The sequence below is a fragment of the Equus quagga genome, chromosome 12 (genome assembly GCF_021613505.1).
Source record: "Equus quagga isolate Etosha38 chromosome 12, UCLA_HA_Equagga_1.0, whole genome shotgun sequence".
NCBI classification, from domain to species: domain Eukaryota; kingdom Metazoa; phylum Chordata; class Mammalia; order Perissodactyla; family Equidae; genus Equus; species Equus quagga.
Genome location: NC_060278.1, coordinates 13756137 through 13771119, shown reverse-complemented (window position 1 = coordinate 13771119; position 14983 = coordinate 13756137). Strand labels below are relative to the sequence as shown.

At 38.6% G+C, this 14983-nt stretch overlaps 1 protein-coding gene across 6 annotated transcripts in view; it reads right to left on the bottom strand.

The window, feature by feature from the left end:
- NEBL (nebulette) overlaps positions 1-14983 on the bottom strand; it is a 108834-nt gene that overhangs the window by 90871 nt on the left and 2980 nt on the right. For 4 of the 6 annotated variants that reach the window (XM_046679841.1, XM_046679846.1, XM_046679845.1 and 1 more), the window contains exons 3-5: positions 10286-10390; positions 8547-8657; positions 1691-1801 (exon numbers count right to left, since the gene is read on the bottom strand). In XM_046679841.1, coding sequence (XP_046535797.1) covers positions 1691-1801; positions 8547-8657; positions 10286-10390 — 327 coding nt within the window. Of the gene's footprint in view, positions 1-1690; positions 1802-8546; positions 8658-9068; positions 9162-10285; positions 10391-14983 lie in introns of those variants that run through there. The other 2 variants (XM_046679847.1, XM_046679843.1) reach the window with 2 other exon arrangements.

The following is a 14983-nucleotide window of genomic DNA, read 5'->3' as shown; positions in this document are numbered from 1 at the left end:
AGGCGTGTAAGTAAATAGATCCTTCTCCCATAAGTACACAGTATTGAATGGAAGAGAAAAGGGCTTTATACTTTATTCCCTCAATCCCTCAATCAAAGACCTTTTAAAAGAAAAGGCAGAGTTAAAATAATAACCCCAGTTATATGATAAGGAACTTCCGTATTTGAATTTCATTGAATTATAGAGTTAGAAAGGGCCTCCCGAGGATCGGTTGTAATGCCAATCCCCTCCCCAGACCACCACCACCATCTTCCTTCCTGCAGTGCACTGAATCCGCTGATGTGAAGTATGATAACCTGTTTTGTGCTCCTTTTTGAAAATTTCATTTAAAATCTTGACCAATATCCAGGGACCTTTAAGAGGGAGGCAGCAGGGCATAACAGAAAGATTGGACTTGAAAGTTTGATTCTTCAGTCTCATTTTCCTCATCTACAAAATGGGAATGAGCACAGGGGTTTCGAGAGAATCGGAAATGATCAAAGTCTTGGCACAGTTCCTGGTACCCGGCAGTCCTTGCTAAGTGGTGGTTATTGTGATTATTATAGTCATTCTGTAAGCAAACTATTCGTATAAAGCATCCCCTAAAATGACCTTGCTAGTAATTACAGACATGTAGCTTCTTCATCTCTTATCAATCTTAAAGGGTCTTAGAAAAGTGCTTTGGTATTTGCATACGTTTATGCATTTGGATTAAAATGTAAAACCTCACTTAGTTTTAACTAAGCAGTGACCTATTGCAATTTAAGATCAGATAACTGTTGCCATCCTGCAAAGAAAGACTGCACAGCTGCAGCTCTGGGGGCACAGAGTCAGCAAAGCATCATCAGTAAGAGAACTAAGTAGGGGGACAGATCCCATGTGAGATGACAGAGATGCTTCAGGTACTTTTCAAAAAAAGGAAATTTCTTGACCCAACTAGGTCAGATGCTTTATCTCAACTGATTCTAAGCCATGAAAAACCTGACCAACAGTTTCTATGTTCCTTCTAGAGAGCAGAGAATTCAGGATGGGAAGATAAATAAGCTTTCCCTGAGATTTCAGGAGGAAATGATTCTTCAAGGCTACCAGGATAGTGGTGGTAATTGAGCAAACACATGAAAGCTTTGATGTACCTGCTACCTTACAACTAAAGAAGAAATTCGTTTTCTACAGGCTCACTTCCTCCCACTTTGCTTCTGCTTCTAAACCAGCCATTAGGCATCCATTGCTTTCCTCTTCCTTAAGTCTGCCACTTTGCCCCCCACAAGCATTTCAAAAGAAAGAGCAGTGGTGTACAATCTTGCTAGTGTTTGTGAACGAGTCTTCCCTGGGCCATTGATTTCTGATGCTCTTTCAAGCAGTCCTTCTGCAATTCTAGACTGAAAATTGTGGGCTCTTCACCATCTAGTCAAGGAAGCTCTAGGAAATGTTAATAACCCAATAGTTCCCAAGGATCCACGTGTCTTGTTCAAAGCAGAATTTCCAATGTCTGCAAGTCCCTGACATTTTAAAGGCATTCCACAAGGTTCTAATGAGTATTGACAGAATAATTCAGATGTACTTCTGGCTAAACACTGAGACAAAAATCAAAGAAATTTGAAAGTCCTTCTTGAACACGAGTTGCATTATTTAAGTTTCAACAACATATCCATTATCCCTGATGGGGGTTGACTACAATTTTCCAGAAAACCATGAGGAATGGCTTCCTTACATTACTCTGGTGTTTATTGACCTCCATGGCATGTCTGGTCTCAGGTGGCTCCTTCATACGGGCATAATCAGAGATTCCTTTGGCAGCATTGTGTTTCTGCTTGTAGGCAATCTTAAAAAAACACACACACACAAATTATTGTTAGTTTCATTTAGAGGTGTACTAAATTCTTACCTGTTATGTTGCAGTGTTTCGCTAGGATTTTATATATTTGAATACCACCACTGATGGTCAAATTTGCCTAAGCATCCATAACAAAATAGTATACACAATACTTAAATGTTAGTGCTTCAATTCAGAGTCCTAATTCTACCTCTGTCATTTATTTCAAGTCCTTGACCATATGCTGAAATCACTTCTGGTATTCATCCAGCTTAAATTTCAGATACGGTTTTGGGAAATCTTTCACATGCACAAGGTTTTAGGGTCAATTTGTCCAAGGTTTAAATCTTGGGAAAGCAACTGACAAAGTGGGGGAAATGATTAGAAATTTAAAAGTGAATTGTTCATTTTTTAATTAACTGTTATGATTTTTATGTAGGCACTGCTACAATATAATATAAACCTCATTAAATGCCATAAGCTTTGGGAGAAAATATAACATGCAGGCAGAATTCTCAGATATGTCAAGCCCCATTGGAGTAATGAGCATCATACCAATGCCATCCATTACCGCCAAGTTAAATTTGTTGCACACTTGGATGGACAGAAGGCACGAGAATGATTACTTCAGAAGTAGAAGCAACGAAACTCAACAACAGAGTTAGAAATTAAGGAAGGCCCAAAGACAGCAAACAAACTATCCCCTTACTTTCAGGCTATGCCATTATCCTATTTATTTCCTTCACAATTTTTACTTACCTCATTTCATTTTTGTACAATTATTTCTTTTCTGTCTGCCCTTACTAGAACATAACTCTAATTCACTGAGTGCTGAGAACCCAGAATAGAGCCCGGCATAAAGTAAGCAGCAGTAATATTTGCTCAATGAGTGAATAAATAAATGACTGAATAACTGAATGAATGAGAATAAACCAGGAATAAATGAATGAATTATTTTAAAATTAATTTCAAATATATGTTAAAAGTTTAATAAAAAGATATTAAACAGAGTTAGAACTATTTGGCACAAGAGAATAAAGGCAACCTAAAAAGAAAAATTAGAACAGTGTTCATCAAGAACAAAAGAAGATCTAATTTTCAATGAAAAAGGACACGGTTAAACTTAAGGGAAAACTTTTCACCAACATGAGCTCCTTGAGAGCTGTGGCTGCATCTTAGACATCTGTTCATATCCTGTGCCTATCTTAGTGAATGACAGAGAGTAGAAATGCAATAAGTGTTTAGTGAATAAGCAAATGAGTTTATTAAACATTTTCATGAACTTGAGCTCCTTATAGGTTTTAATAAACAGAATTAACCACTCATTTAACTTAGATACTATAATTGTCCAAAGGATTAAAGCAATAATTACACAACTAATTTTTAAAAATAAAATCATCAAATCTGAGCATAAAAAAGGAAAGCCGTCTAGTCCAACCATCACTGTTTAAACCCTTCTCTGGCTCCCCCACTGAGTTTTTCTTGAAAACTTCTACTGAAAGAGAACTCAAGCTGGGACATCACAGTCTGAATTTTGAGAGCTCTGATACAAACGTCCTCTTTCAATGAAACCTCAATCTGCACGCCCAGAGCTGTATCTACCTGGCCATGAAGGAAGAGGCTGGCTCGCAGGACACAACTTCCAACGTGGAATACAGCCGTCAATGACTTCCACTCCTCCAGACTGTCTGCATGGGTAAAGGCTCTGAACCCCCGTATCCCCTAAATGCTCTCCTCAGAGCAAATTCCAATTTATCCATCTCTTTCTTAAGGTGCCACAATGTTCCAGATATGATCTGACTTATCCTAATTAGAATTGTTCAATTTAACCCAGGGTATCATCTCTCATATGCTACACGCTATTAATGCATTCAGAGATCACGTTTTCCTTTTGATGGCTATGCTGAGATTTCTGTCAACTAATACCCTTCAATCTTGTTCAGTCTTGCTCAGCCCTGTTCCCACATCCAATCTTGTGTATCTGGTTGATTACTAGGACTCACATGCAGCACATTACATTATTCCAGGAATAATTCATCTTGTTTGAGTCTGTCCATCGATTTAATCCATCAGGATATCCAATTCTGATGAGTATATCTTTAAATTTCACCAATTAATTATGTTAAGCAGGAAACGCATTAAGAACCTCCATTTGGGCTGAGAAAGTCCATTATCTCAGTTCCATTACATTCTATATTATAACTTTGCAAAGAGCGAGGAGGAGTTTAACGAGGGGCCAAGCCTAGTAAGCCAAGAAAAACTTCTTTGAGAGTTGTTCCTTCTTCTTAAATAAAAAATGCTAGTCTATGCCTATCTCCTTTTTGCTGGATGCCTGATTTATTTTGTATTTTAGTCTATCGTACTTGTGACTTTATAAATGTAACCAATGCGGCTGATAATTTTGTGGGTTATAGAAACGGTGAGTCATCGAACCCTATTTTAAAAAGCACTCTTTCTTAAAAAGGCTATGTAATTTTCCACTTGCTGCGTTAAAATAGTCATTTCATTTATAGCTGCTACTAAGGACTGCTTTAGAATTAAGATTACATCAAATTGGAGGCAGCTGAACTTTAATTTATCATATTAATTTTCATCCTTAAAATAGCTAATGGGAAATTATGTCAAGCTAATAAATTTTCTGATAAATTTGATTTCTTAGGGTTTGTCATTATTGTGTCGCATTTCCCTAGATTAATACTGTTTTTTTAATACCTTGAGAATTAAGGTTGCTATGGTACTGGACACCTAACTAGTGGAGGACACTTGCAATAGTCTTATATACTTTATATATAAAGTTGCTTATGTAAGTGATATATACATTTATCTTATATATTTGATCTTTTAGTATATTTTTATATCTCATATAAATATGTTGTGTATATATGATGTACATATATTTCTAACTTACGGTATATTTTACAACTGCTATATAGGTAAATGTACTTTTAATCCCCTAGCATACACACCTCTGAAATTTCTAAAACGGGACACTGTGACCACTACAGATAAAAACACAGGCTCTGGAACCTGCCCCGTGGCACAGCAGTTAAGTTCACACGTTCCGATTCTCCACGGCCCGGGGTTCGCCGGTTCAGATGCCGGGTGCGGACCCGGCACTCCTTGGCAACTATGCTGTGGTAGGCGTCGCACATATAAAGTAGAAGAAGATGAGCATGGATGTTAGCTCAGGGCCAGTCTTCCTCAGCAAAAAGAGGAGGATTGGCAGCAGATGTTAGCTCAGGGCTAATCTTCCTCAAAAAGAAAAAAAAAGAACACAGACTCACATAATCTTCTCAGTTCAGATGCCTGAGGAGCCTGTATGACTCTTGTGATAAAGGACTATTTAGGCTCTGCGTGAAACAGCCGTGGTGAGAAGGATCCACCACTTCATGGCACAGTCCATCCACTTCCAGAAGCTTTCCTTGTGATCTTTGTTTATAAGTTTTTTAATGGGAGATATCTAATAAAATGGCCTCCTAAAATCTCCACATCTCTCTCTCTTTTTTTTAAAGGCATTTCTTCTGATCGCTCATTTTCTATAAGGAATATTAACCTTGCCAATTTCACCCCATCACTCTAGGCTGAATGTAAGCATCTGAGAATGTTGGCAAATTGATTTCAACATAATATTTTGTTCCAATGTCGAAAGTTTAGGAGACTTTTCATTAGAACTCAGAAGACCATTAGATTTCAAAATTTGCCTAATACTTTAATTTAGGTTACCACCGATCTGATACGATTTGGAGACAATAAAGGGTTAGTTCTTTCATTATCACAGACACTGTCAAATAGTTCTACTTTCTTGCCTGTCTTATTACCAGGTAAGCTCTGAGAATTGCAATATTAACAATAATAAAATTGATTTATATAAATCGAAAGCAATGTCATTACAATTACATAAATCTTTGAAATAGATACATTATTCAGAACCCAGGTTTGTCCTTTCTAACGAGTTCAATGACTAGTTACAGCAGTGGGCAGTGCTGCTGCTGCAGAGCACACACATATCTTTCCCAGAGTGCACAGTCTACTATGGGATAATACACGGCAATAATGTAAGGATAACCTAGTCTGGAAAAAAAAAAAAGATAGATTCCGAAATATACAATATGGATTCTTTTTCATGTTAAGTTGTATCTTGCACATATCTGTGTTCTATAGACCTGTTTATGCCATAAAAACGTGAGAAAAGTTGTGCGCGTCCAAAGCAATGAGGATGTAAATATCTCAAAATGGTACCTTCCCAAGTAAGAATAAAGATAAGAATAGATTGTTTCTCTTCTTTCTTTATTGCATAATTGCTGCTTGTCACCTATCAAGTGTTGTGTTGTAATTATTTGCTTTATAAAGTAGTCCATACTATCAGCAAGTGGCTAGGTGACCAGATGTTGGCAGGAAGAAAAAAGGGCCTATTAGTCATGGTCAGCCATGCAGAATCCCGACAGCATATATTTTTAGCCTCATGTTGCACAGCTGAGATTAGCTTGCTGCCAAGTTGGTACACAGTGGACATTTAAACTTGTAATAATGAAGTACTTAAAGATGTTCTGCAGAGGACAACTATGCTCAGTATTTTTCAAAAGTGATCTATTTTCAGACTATTTTAAAGTTATGTAGGTATCCTCTACTTAAAAGTAAAAAGAGGGGCTGGCCCGGTGGCATAGTGGTTAAGTTCACATGCTCCGCTTTGGCAGCCTGGGTTCATAGGTTCAGATCCCAGGTGCGGACCTAGCACTGCTTGTCAAGCCGTGCTGTAGGGGTGTCCCAGGTAAAAGAGAGGAAGAATGGCACAGATGTTAGCTCAGCGACAATCTTCCTCAAGCAAAAAGAGGAAGATTGGCAACAGACGTTAGCTCAGGGCCAATCTCCCTCACAAAAAAAAAGCTAAAAGATTCTAGAGAAAGAAGTAACTTGTTTAATAAGACAAAGAAGGGTAGAAATGGTAAGAAAGAGGTGATACAGTACAGATAAGAACCCAGACTCTGGAGCCACTTATCCACGTTCACGTGCGGGCTCTGCCATTTATTTGCTGTATGACCTTGGGCAAGTTACTTAACCTCTCTGTGCTTCACTTTCCACATCTCCAAAATAAGCCTACTTCATGGAGTTGTGAGGATTAAATGATATAAATATATGTAAAATGCATAGAACAGTACCTGACACATAGTAAGCATTTCTATGTGTTGGCTATTATTATTAACCTAAAATGTAGCATGAAAAATATAAACTATGTCAAAGGAAACATTTTCTTGGAAAGGAAATTAATAAATTGAACAAAAATTCATTTTACAAGTAATTTTTTAAAATTTGTATTCAATTTCTTTAAATTAAAAAAAACAATGGTTCATTTTACAAGTATTTAAGGAACACTTTCTGTGTGCCAGGGACTGTCCTAAGCTCAGGGGAAGGGCAGGAAACAAGACAGATGAGGTCCTTGCTCTCTAAGGGAGCCCAGTAATAGATTAATAAAGTAACCCAAAAAAATCAGATTATGCCCTGAAGAAAACAAGAAAATAAATTGAGTGAGAAAGAGGTGAAATATTCTATTTTGAAATTCTGTTTTAAGAACTACAATAGGTTAAATGCATTAAGAATTTCTTACGTGTTGCTGTACTATTAAAGGACAATTACTTCTAAACTTTTGTGGAATCAAAATGAGTTTATGTGATGACAGTTCTTAGGTTCATCTGCAACCTGCAATCACTAAAATGGCCATTTCCACCTGATAGAGGCTCTTTCGGGGAGCCTGCGATATTCTAAGCCAAAAACACAATCCACAGAAAAGAAGTTCTGGAACCACTTGTCTCATTGATGGAGCAGAGACTTGTGGCTCCCGAATCTAACCATTAACTCTTTATGTGACTTTTTTTTGAGGTGTACTTAACACACAGTATTATGTTAGTTTCAGGTGTATAACACAGTGATTCAACATTTGCATACATTGTGAAATGATCACCACAATAAGTCTAGTTACGGTCTATCACCTTATAAAGGTCATACAATATTATTGACTATATTCCCCATGCTGTACTTTACATCCTCATGACTTTATTTTATAACTGGAAGTTCGTAATTCTAAATGCCCTTCACCCATTTCACCCCTTCCTCTCTGGTAACCACCAATCTGTTCTCTGTATCTATGGGTAGGGGTTGGGTTGGGTTGGGTTTGGTTTGGTTTTTAGAGTCCACATATAAGAGAAATCATATGGTATTTGTCTTTCTCTGTCTGACTTATTTCATTTAGTATAATACCCTCAAATTCCATCCATGTCGTGGCAAGTGGCAAGATTTCATTCTTTTTTGTGGCTGAGTAGTATTCCATTGTGTATATATACCACGTCTTCTTTACCCCTTCATTCATCAATGGACACTTAGGTTGTTTAAACAATCTTTATGTGACTTTTAATAAGCTACTGGAATGTTCTCCACTTAGAGATCACGTTAAATAGGAAACTAGTTTAATATTTGCTATAAGATTTTAATCTAAGTAAATTGTCTGAATAGGATTAAAATCTGTTCTATTAATAGCAGTGAAGGAGACTAGGAAAAACAGCATCACGTGACCACAATAAACTTGCACGTCCCTTCCATTTCCTGCGATTCCATCAGGGACTACTGACAGCAGCACATGAAATATCAGTCGCTTCTATCTTTCATTTAATATCTAAGACAAACAACTTTTTAAACATGCTAAATAATTCATATTAGATTATACATTTGATCTACATAATATATATAATTTAGGAAATCACACCTCGCTCTGAAGCTTCGTAACTTCTCTTGCAAAGACACTGTCAATCGTTGCTGGCATCTGCTTATAAAGAGAATTGGAAAGGTCTGCCTTAATGGTGCCTTTGTATTTTGCCTAGAGGGAAGAAAGAAAAGAAAAAAATAACCATTCCTTTCTTTTTTACTGTGACTACTGAAAGAGAATAAAAAGAAACTTTCTTCAGACAGAATTAATTTAAAAATCGGAACACCATTTTAACTGTAGATACTGGACCTGATAAATATATTTGGAAAAGAGACCAATAAATCCAATTCACCATGGAGAAAATGTTAAAAGACACACACAAGAAAATAATGACTATTATTCTATTTAAACCCATGTACATTTCTCAAAGTACATCTATTTGCATGAATTGACAGTTTCATATGTTGGATCAGTGAAGAAAAACCTAAGAACAATGAGATATTCCAGAAAGTACAAGTCCTTAGACTCTCCTGGCTAGAACCTGAATGCAAAGACAGCATTCCTTTATCGAAGTCATCTTACCCTCCTTCTACCACGACGGGTGGTCAGCGGGCTTTTTTGCTGTTTCTGCAGCTTCCCACCTCCAGTCTGCACTGTCTCTAAGCGATCTCAATCCTTACTCAAAAAAAGAGAAACACTCATTCGCCATTTCCTCTTGGGAAACAGGTCCAAAGCAACACAACAGATTGCCCACTTCCATTTTTTTCATTCTGCACTTAACTCCTTCAGGAAAAAGACTCAATTACTAATTACAAACGCCAAGAATTTCTCTGCAGAGGAAAAGTAACAGCTCACACAAAGAAACAAAACTGTGTTTTTCCTCACATGTTTACAACTCTGATCCTACTCCCACTCGGAGCTGGACTGGAGCGTTGATTTATCGAGCATATATCCTGTGTAAGCCTTGTGTTCCCACAACTCTTTAAATTTTGGTACTTAATAAAAGACAATTTACCAATTTTCTTCAAAATGTTTTCATGTTAGCAGAAATAATCCCGAGAATATCATGCTGATCTGTTTCAAAGGTAACTTACAAAACACTAGAGGTCAGTCATTTACAACACTACTTGATTCATTCTCAAGTTTCTCTCTTCTAAGTGACGTATTCAGACTACAGAAATGCCTCATCACTGCCATCACTGTTAACCTCGTGCTTTTTAATGGGACATGAACAGTGGTTCTAAATGCTCTCGGAAAGAGACTGATTTTTCAGGTGGAAAATGAATGTAGCGCATTTCTCACTCTATGGTTTCAGAATGGGTATCTCTGTTAAACTGATCCCCTACTCAAAATAGGTTAAATTGATTTAAAATTATTTACTAAAGATACCACTTTTAATGGAATCAGCTGGTAAATTTTACTTATTTTTAAAATGATATTCAATAATTTATACCTAATAAGTCTGTTAGAAAATAAAATAATGGAACTTCTAAAACGAACTATTTTGCCAGTACTTTCTAGTTATTGAATAAAAATATCCCTTTCCAAGAGTACTTCTACATAAATAAGAAAGGGGTGGAATCAAAATATAGACATATATAATAAAGTATATCAACCATAGACAGTAAAATATATCAATTTACACCAGTTAATTGACAGCATATATTACAGATTGTACAGATATTCCAATGTTCAGTTGTGCTTTCAAAAATACTATTCTCTAAATTTAATGCACAAATGTCTATCCACATACATAGAAAAAGAAAATGCAAGCTATTTTGCAAGTTTTGATACCTTACCTCAGAAATATAAGCGCCAATATTTTTTACGTGGTTTAGCATAGGAGTGTCAGTCACAAATGTACACTTGCCCTTAGACTTTTTATACTCTTCTTTATAATGGATCTAAAAGAGAATATTTACATAAGAAGAGAAGAAAAACAATTTTAATGTTCCTTTTTTGAAGAGAAGAATTAACTTGCCAAAGTCCACTTTCTGAAGTAAATACTCAAATGTGGAATGATGCTCAAAACAAGCCAGAGCAAATACACTGATACCCAGCACAGCACAGTAAAGGTGATGAGCATAGGAAGGCAAAAGTGTTCCTTAGATGAGCTGGGGTCCAGTTACTGTCAAGGACCGGGTATATTGGAACGACTGTGACTATGGGCCCTGTCTGCCCAGCTTGCTCAGCATAATTCTTAAACATTCTCCATTTCCTTTGAACAAATGTCCTGGTTTATTGTTACTTTCAAGCCACTGACCATAACAGTGAAGCCTATGGTAAGAGAGAAACACAGCTTCTGACCTCTAGGTTTAAAACAAATAGTCATCAGGACAGATGTAACTCATTAAGAAGTGGAGGCAGAAATTAAACAAATAGAGATTACTATTAGCATCATTACCTATATATGCTGGATTAGAGGAAGAAGCTTAAATTGTGGCCACAATGGGCTTCCTGTTACTAATTAATTCTACTCAAATCAAATTTACCCAACTTATGAGCACCCTCTTCCTTCTCCTCTCCCCCAACAAGAGCAGAACCCGCCCAGAAAGCTTGTCACATGGTGGAGATCATTCCAGAATGCCTCCTTGCTATGGGTAGGCAGATGGGCAAGACAAAATTCAGAGGTTTAGCTGAGCATGCTCACTTCTTCTCTCGAACTCACTAGTAAAATGAGTCACTTCTTTCCCCTTGGGCAGAGGCCAGAATTGTTACTCTGGGGAAAACCTGTCTGGAGCCAAAAGGAAGTCAGGAACTATGGAGAAGGACCTAAAAATGTCATCCCACGGTCAACACTAATTGCCGTCCAGTCTGAAAACTGGGGAGGCAAAACTTCTGACTAGTTGAAAGGATGAAGGTAATTTGCTAAAAGTTGTGTCACCCTGTAATAAACTCATGTTTATCCACCCAAGACTGTAAATACTTAGAGTGAAAAATGTGTCCCAGTTCAGATGATAAATTATATGCTCTCCCTAATTATAACCTAAAAGTGAAGTTTAATTGTATATACTACCTGGTTCTTAAAAGACATGACCAATATTGATGTTACACACTAAGCTTAGATGGAGATTTTACCAAATGCAAGCCTGATCTGAGGGGCAGTATTGGACCTGAGGTATGACCAGACAGGAACACAGTAAGTTATTTCTAAATACCATATTTCACTGCTGTGACTCTCAGATAGCAGATGCCTACCACATTAAACACTTGCTTTATTCATGAAATCAGCATTAGAACATATTTATCTTATCTGAGCACTAAATTACTTTTTTTTTTCTTCTCAGAGATTAGCCATAATTTTAGGTCTCTGCAAATCACCTTCCTCAGTTGCTAGTAATTAAATCGTTAATGGCAGTATGATAAATAGTAGGCTATTTTGATCATAAGGAGAAAAAAAAAGTAACTCCGTTATATAATTAAGTGTGAGAGAAAATAACTTATCATTAGGCTCATTATTTGGATCTTTTGCCACCATCTTTTCCCTGTCACAGTCACATTCTTCCCTGAGCGGTATGTGCCATGACTACAGGCCCCTGATAAGCTGTGACCCGAGGAGAATGTTCGGGACAGAAACACAGGATAAGGGTGAAGTATTTACTTCCTTTGCTATGCATGCAGAGTTCAGTCTTAAGTGTGGTCTCCATTCCTTTCTTTGGTCTTTATTTAAAAGACACACAGACATGTATTTTTTGCTCATTGTCACTCATATTGTATTTCTAATGAATTTTACAATGTGAGTGACAATTAAGTGAATGATCTCAAATTTTACATAAAGAATGCCACGTATTAGTAGCCTTATCTATATACCAGGATAATAGGAAAAGACAGACACGAAAGGAAACTGTGCTGATGACTGACACAAAATCTGAGGTAAACCAAAAGTCACTGAGTTGACAGCCATTTCCTATTACGACCTTATAAATTTCCTATCACAACCATCGCCCCACCTATTGGACAGATTGCCTATCCAAGTCCCTTCTTTCCTAATAACAGAACCCAAATGTGTTTATGAGCATAGCCAGGCCCTGCCCCAGCCCCAGAGGACACATTGCTCTCAACCAGGCATGGTTTTCTCATTCCCCTGAGCTAGTGATCAGCCAGGAGAGGCCAGGTGCCCAGTTCTGGCCATGAGGCATGCATAGAAGTCTTCCCAGCAGTGTTACTGGTGTTTCTGGTATAGAGAGATTTTGCTGGCACAGCCCTTAGACTTTTGCCCTTCCACCTTTTCCATTCCCCAATCACAGGGGTGCAGCAGCAATGATGTCATCCTAAGGCAATAAGCCACCATACTAATGACAGCAGAGCAGAGGCAAAGCAGCCTGCGAGACAGAACTTCCACTGAACCAAGACTGGACCCCTGGCCTCCAGGCTTCACATGTGAAAAGAATAAATGTCTATTTGTTAAGCTTCTGTGCTAGGGTTTTCCTGTTACTTGAGGCCACCTGCACTCATAACCAATACACCAGTCAAATTATTTTCTAATTGGGAAAAAGAAGGGCAAAGTTGATGACTTAACGATCATGACGATACCCCAAATATTTACTTTCTGCTTTGACCTCATCCATTAATCCCACCATGTCTCAAAAACAATTAGAGTTCAATTAGTTCAGCGGTGCCTCCTCCTCTTTGCCTGGCTTCTTTGACTTAGAATGAGATTAGCTAATGGCTGAAACGGGATGGCAGATGTAGAAATGTGTGAGGGTATTTCCTTTAACAAGCATTCTTAACCACACGTATCTAGAAAGTCTTTTCACAAATGAAGCCATATTAGCTAAACGCAATAGACTCTGGAGGAAAGAACTGTGGCTCCACCACTCTGTGTGAACTGGGGCGCTCCCAGCCCAGCTGCTCTCCCAGGTTTGCTAACACAGTCGGAGCTTCCTCTGAAGGGGTAACCACAGAATCTAATGTTTTCAGCATCGGAAGGATTTACTCACAACAGATAATGTTCATTTGCCCGGAAAATGTTCTTTCTGCTGCCAGGTAGAGGAACACCCTAAGAGGTTTGAACCAAAACATTGAGTCAGAGGCTTCCTGCAGGTGTGGCCGAACTAGCCCTGCAGAGATTCTTTATGCCTAACCGACAAGAAACATAGAAAAGACTCCCTTTTAACCTAATATTTTTTGACCACCTGACAAAAGGCTCCTATAGGCATGATTCTGACAGCTCAAGAGAGTCGATTGGTTGGCTTGATTTATTCAGAGAAACGATCATAGTTGACGAACAGGACAAAAGACCCGAGAGAGAGGCTATCTGGGGAAATAAAAAGTGTTACAGGCTTAAAAAAAAAAAAAAACAAAGAGATTGCCTCAGAGGACCAGGAGTCTTTCAAGATTGGGGAGTGAGTAATGCCAAGGGAAGCCCCACACTATGGGCAGGGCAAGTGCAAAGCAGAAACTAGATGGGGCAAAAAAAATTGAAAACTGCCTCATACTGATCCTCAAAGTGAAGCCACCTGACCTGAAACTCAGGCATTTCTTTCGATGGAGAAATCTAAACAGTCGGGGCTCCCCGGACTTATCTCTAGACCGATCTTGTTTAACATTTTCATAAATGATCTGGCAAGGGTGTGATATGGCAGAGGCTGCAGGTCTGCTGATGACCCCAAGCTCTCCCGGACAGTGAAATGGCAAGCTGAGAGAGATGAATGAACTGGGGAAGCTGTCAAAGGGCCGAGCAAGAGGACAGAAAACCACATATCAGATTCCTCACTAGCAAGGCGAAAATCATTCAGACTACTATTAAGAGATGATGGGCCCTAAGCCATCAGCTACAAGTCAGAAATTAGGACCGAAAATGGCTGAGGATATGTTTCCATATCTAACAGCTTTCCACAGCCCCCAAGTCCAAGAAACTCCAAATATCATCACAGACGGTGCAGGAAGCAACGGGCAACATCACCTCATCCTACTCATAATCACAGGCCATTGACACCTGGGCCGCTGTGCACAGTGCTGGTTATTACATCCCAACAAATACACAAAAGCTAGAAGAGGTCCAAAGAGGGATAATCAGAATGACGAAGGGGATGTAGAAAGACGGCTCCATGAAGAGAAACCCATAAAACCACCCTTCTCATCTAAAAGCCGGAGCAGAGTGGCTACCAGTGGACTTAGCCTGAATCTGGTCCCTGCCCCTCACTAAATGGGTGGCCTTGGGCAAGCTACTCAACCTTGGGTTTCACCACCTCTGAAGTGAGGCTCATAGAACCGATGGCACTGGCTTGCTGTGGCAGAGAATCCATAATATATGTGGAGTGCCTATCCCACAGCAGGAGAGGAAGAACATGATGGCGGCGAAAGCTTGGGAATCAGACAGGCCTGGTTGCAAATCGCGGGTCTCTAGATCACTAGCTGTGTGATTTGATCAACAGACTGTGAGGCTGCTGCTTAAAGCTGCAAGATGTTGGACCTTGCGAAACAGGCAAACCATACCCCAAATGTACCTGGAGACACAGGCTGCCCACAGATAGCCTTTGAACAAACTAAAAGGC